Source organism: Rhagoletis pomonella, unplaced genomic scaffold (genome assembly GCF_013731165.1).
Source record: "Rhagoletis pomonella isolate Grant_MI unplaced genomic scaffold, Rhpom_1.0 Rhpom_scaffold_00001, whole genome shotgun sequence".
In the NCBI taxonomy this organism is placed as follows: domain Eukaryota; kingdom Metazoa; phylum Arthropoda; class Insecta; order Diptera; family Tephritidae; genus Rhagoletis; species Rhagoletis pomonella.
This window is the reverse complement of record NW_023458555.1, coordinates 1275488-1277686: the sequence shown is the minus strand read 5'-3', so window position 1 is coordinate 1277686 and position 2199 is coordinate 1275488. Positions and strand designations below refer to the sequence as shown.

The 2199-nt window shown below is 38.5% G+C and overlaps 2 protein-coding genes across 2 annotated transcripts in view; both read right to left on the bottom strand.

Moving 5' to 3' along the window:
• Positions 1-649, bottom strand: part of LOC118750140 — a 5359-nt gene extending 4710 nt beyond the window's left edge. Inside the window, exon 1 of the mRNA XM_036484871.1 lies at positions 67-649. Coding sequence (XP_036340764.1) covers positions 67-649 — 583 coding nt within the window. The remainder of the gene's footprint in view (positions 1-66) is intronic.
• The window catches only part of LOC118735727 (serine/threonine-protein kinase rio2), a gene marked incomplete in the record, with an annotated part of 254041 nt that overhangs the window by 238605 nt on the left and 13237 nt on the right, over positions 1-2199 (bottom strand).

Below are 2199 nucleotides of genomic sequence, written 5' to 3'. Positions count from 1 at the left end.
ACACCCTTTCCTCATGCGTTTCTATAGAACGTGAGGTTTCGTGGCGGGTGCGGTCAGCAGACAAACGCGACACCCTTTCCTCATGCGTTTCTAGAGTGCGCGTGATTTCGTGGCGCGTGCGGTCAGCAGACAAACGCGACACCCTTTCCTCATGCGTTTCTAGAGAGCGCGTGATTTCATGTTGCGTCCGATCAGCAGACAGACGCGACACCCTTTCCTCATGCGTTTCTATAGAACGTGAGGTTTCGTGGCGGATGCGGTCAGAAGACAAACGCTGTCCTCTTTCAGAGTTCGTCTCTTCAGATCGAGAAAACTCGTGGCGCCTACGATCAGAGCTTAAACGAAACTCACGTTCTCCCCGAGTTTCCCCAATTCGTGCTTCAGTTTTGCGAGACCGGTCAGCACTCAATCGACTTTCACGTTGAACACCACTTTCTGCAGATCTTGACGCGTCGTTACGGCGTCTATTAGCATCAATGCGCGATTCGCGGTTAGCAGCAGTCTCTTGAGATCGAGAAGTTGCATTTCTAGAACGTTGCAGTGCTAGACGCTCTTCTCGTTGCTGTTGATTTTCTGTAAATCTTCTCAATCGTACTCGTTTGGCTTGAGCAGAAGCCGACGATAGGTTGGAGCGTTTTCGGGAAGGCATTATAAATATGTAATGAGTATATATTTAACACAGTAATGCCCGAATTATTTTTTTGCTATTATTATTTACTGAAATAAATGTAGTTTTTAGTACTATACCCTGAAATATCTATACATATAATAAAATTGTAACAGGCCAATGTCTATCTGTATGTTTGTATGCGCATCACTCGAAAACTCACGCATGAAAATGAAAACAGTTTCAACTGATGTATTGCTAGAGGTGTAACTTAAAATATAAGAAGGAAAAAAATTACAATACGACACTTGCGACACCGTTGTGAATACCCCAAAAGTTATATTGCAATACGCTTTTGAGAAGAAAGCGGTTTTAGAAGGCTTAGATGTTGCAAATGGGTATACAACTGAAGAGGTTTAGAAAAGCTTACTGCCGAAAATATTTTTTAAGAAAAATTGTATTTAACTTAATTGAATAAATAAATGAAATATTACAATACGGGTATCAAATAACACAAAAATACTTTTAAGGCGCAGTGAAGTACGCCGGGTATTTGCTAGTGATGCTATAAGAAAATGTCCATTCTTGTTTATTAAAAATTAGTTTTCGCTAACTAAGGAAAGAAGAAGAAGGTGGTTTCGCTAGTATATGAACCTTCAATACGATTCAACATACTGAAAATCAGCCAAAAGCATAGGAGATTTTCTAATTTTTAGCATATTTAGGTATGAAAAAGCTAAAGCTGGAACTCCCAAGCATGCGTATTCTAATTCGCGCGTTTGACAATTGTTTTGAATACAAACATTTATGTGGCAGCAGGTACATACATAGCAACGCAAGCAAACGGAAAAATTTGCTTGTATTTCAAGCTACAACTCCAAAGCATACGTACAAATACATATAGCGGGAATTAAATATTTTGCAGTAATAAAATGGATTCCATATTTCCAGTTAGACCTCTACAAATATGTACATTGGTGAACTGCATTTAATTCCATATATTATTCCAAAATTCCAAAAATTGCTAATTTGGCTTGTATGAACTTTTCTTTAATATCTATTATGTACAGATACCGGCCTGGTACAATTTTATAATATTTACTGAATACTGAAATAAAAGCAGGATTTGGAGTTGCTCGACTATTTTCATTGCACTCGCTATTGCTTAGCTGAAGCTTAAGAAAAATAAGTCAGCGAAAGCAGACAGCAAAAGCGAAAAGAGACATGAAATCATTTGCTTTTTGTGTATAGCAACAATTGTCAAAAATTTTTATATATGACAACACCGAATTTGCTGCAGTTTGACCAAACAAAATTAGTTTGCTGTGAGAGTCGCCAAACTCGCTCTCTCCGAGTTTACTGCAACTGCGTGCGATAGTTTGCCAAACAAAATTTCTGCATAACACCGACCTAAGTTTGGTGTATTCTCATTAATAGTTGCGTTCCCTAACTCGCAAGAAGTTGCATGAATTTACAGGAATTTACCAGAAAACGTTCCCGTACTCGGTTCTCTGGCTTCTTTTGCTTTTTGACAGTTATACAGGTTTTAACACAGAAAAATTGGGGAACGCAACTTTTGCTTTAGCTTTTTT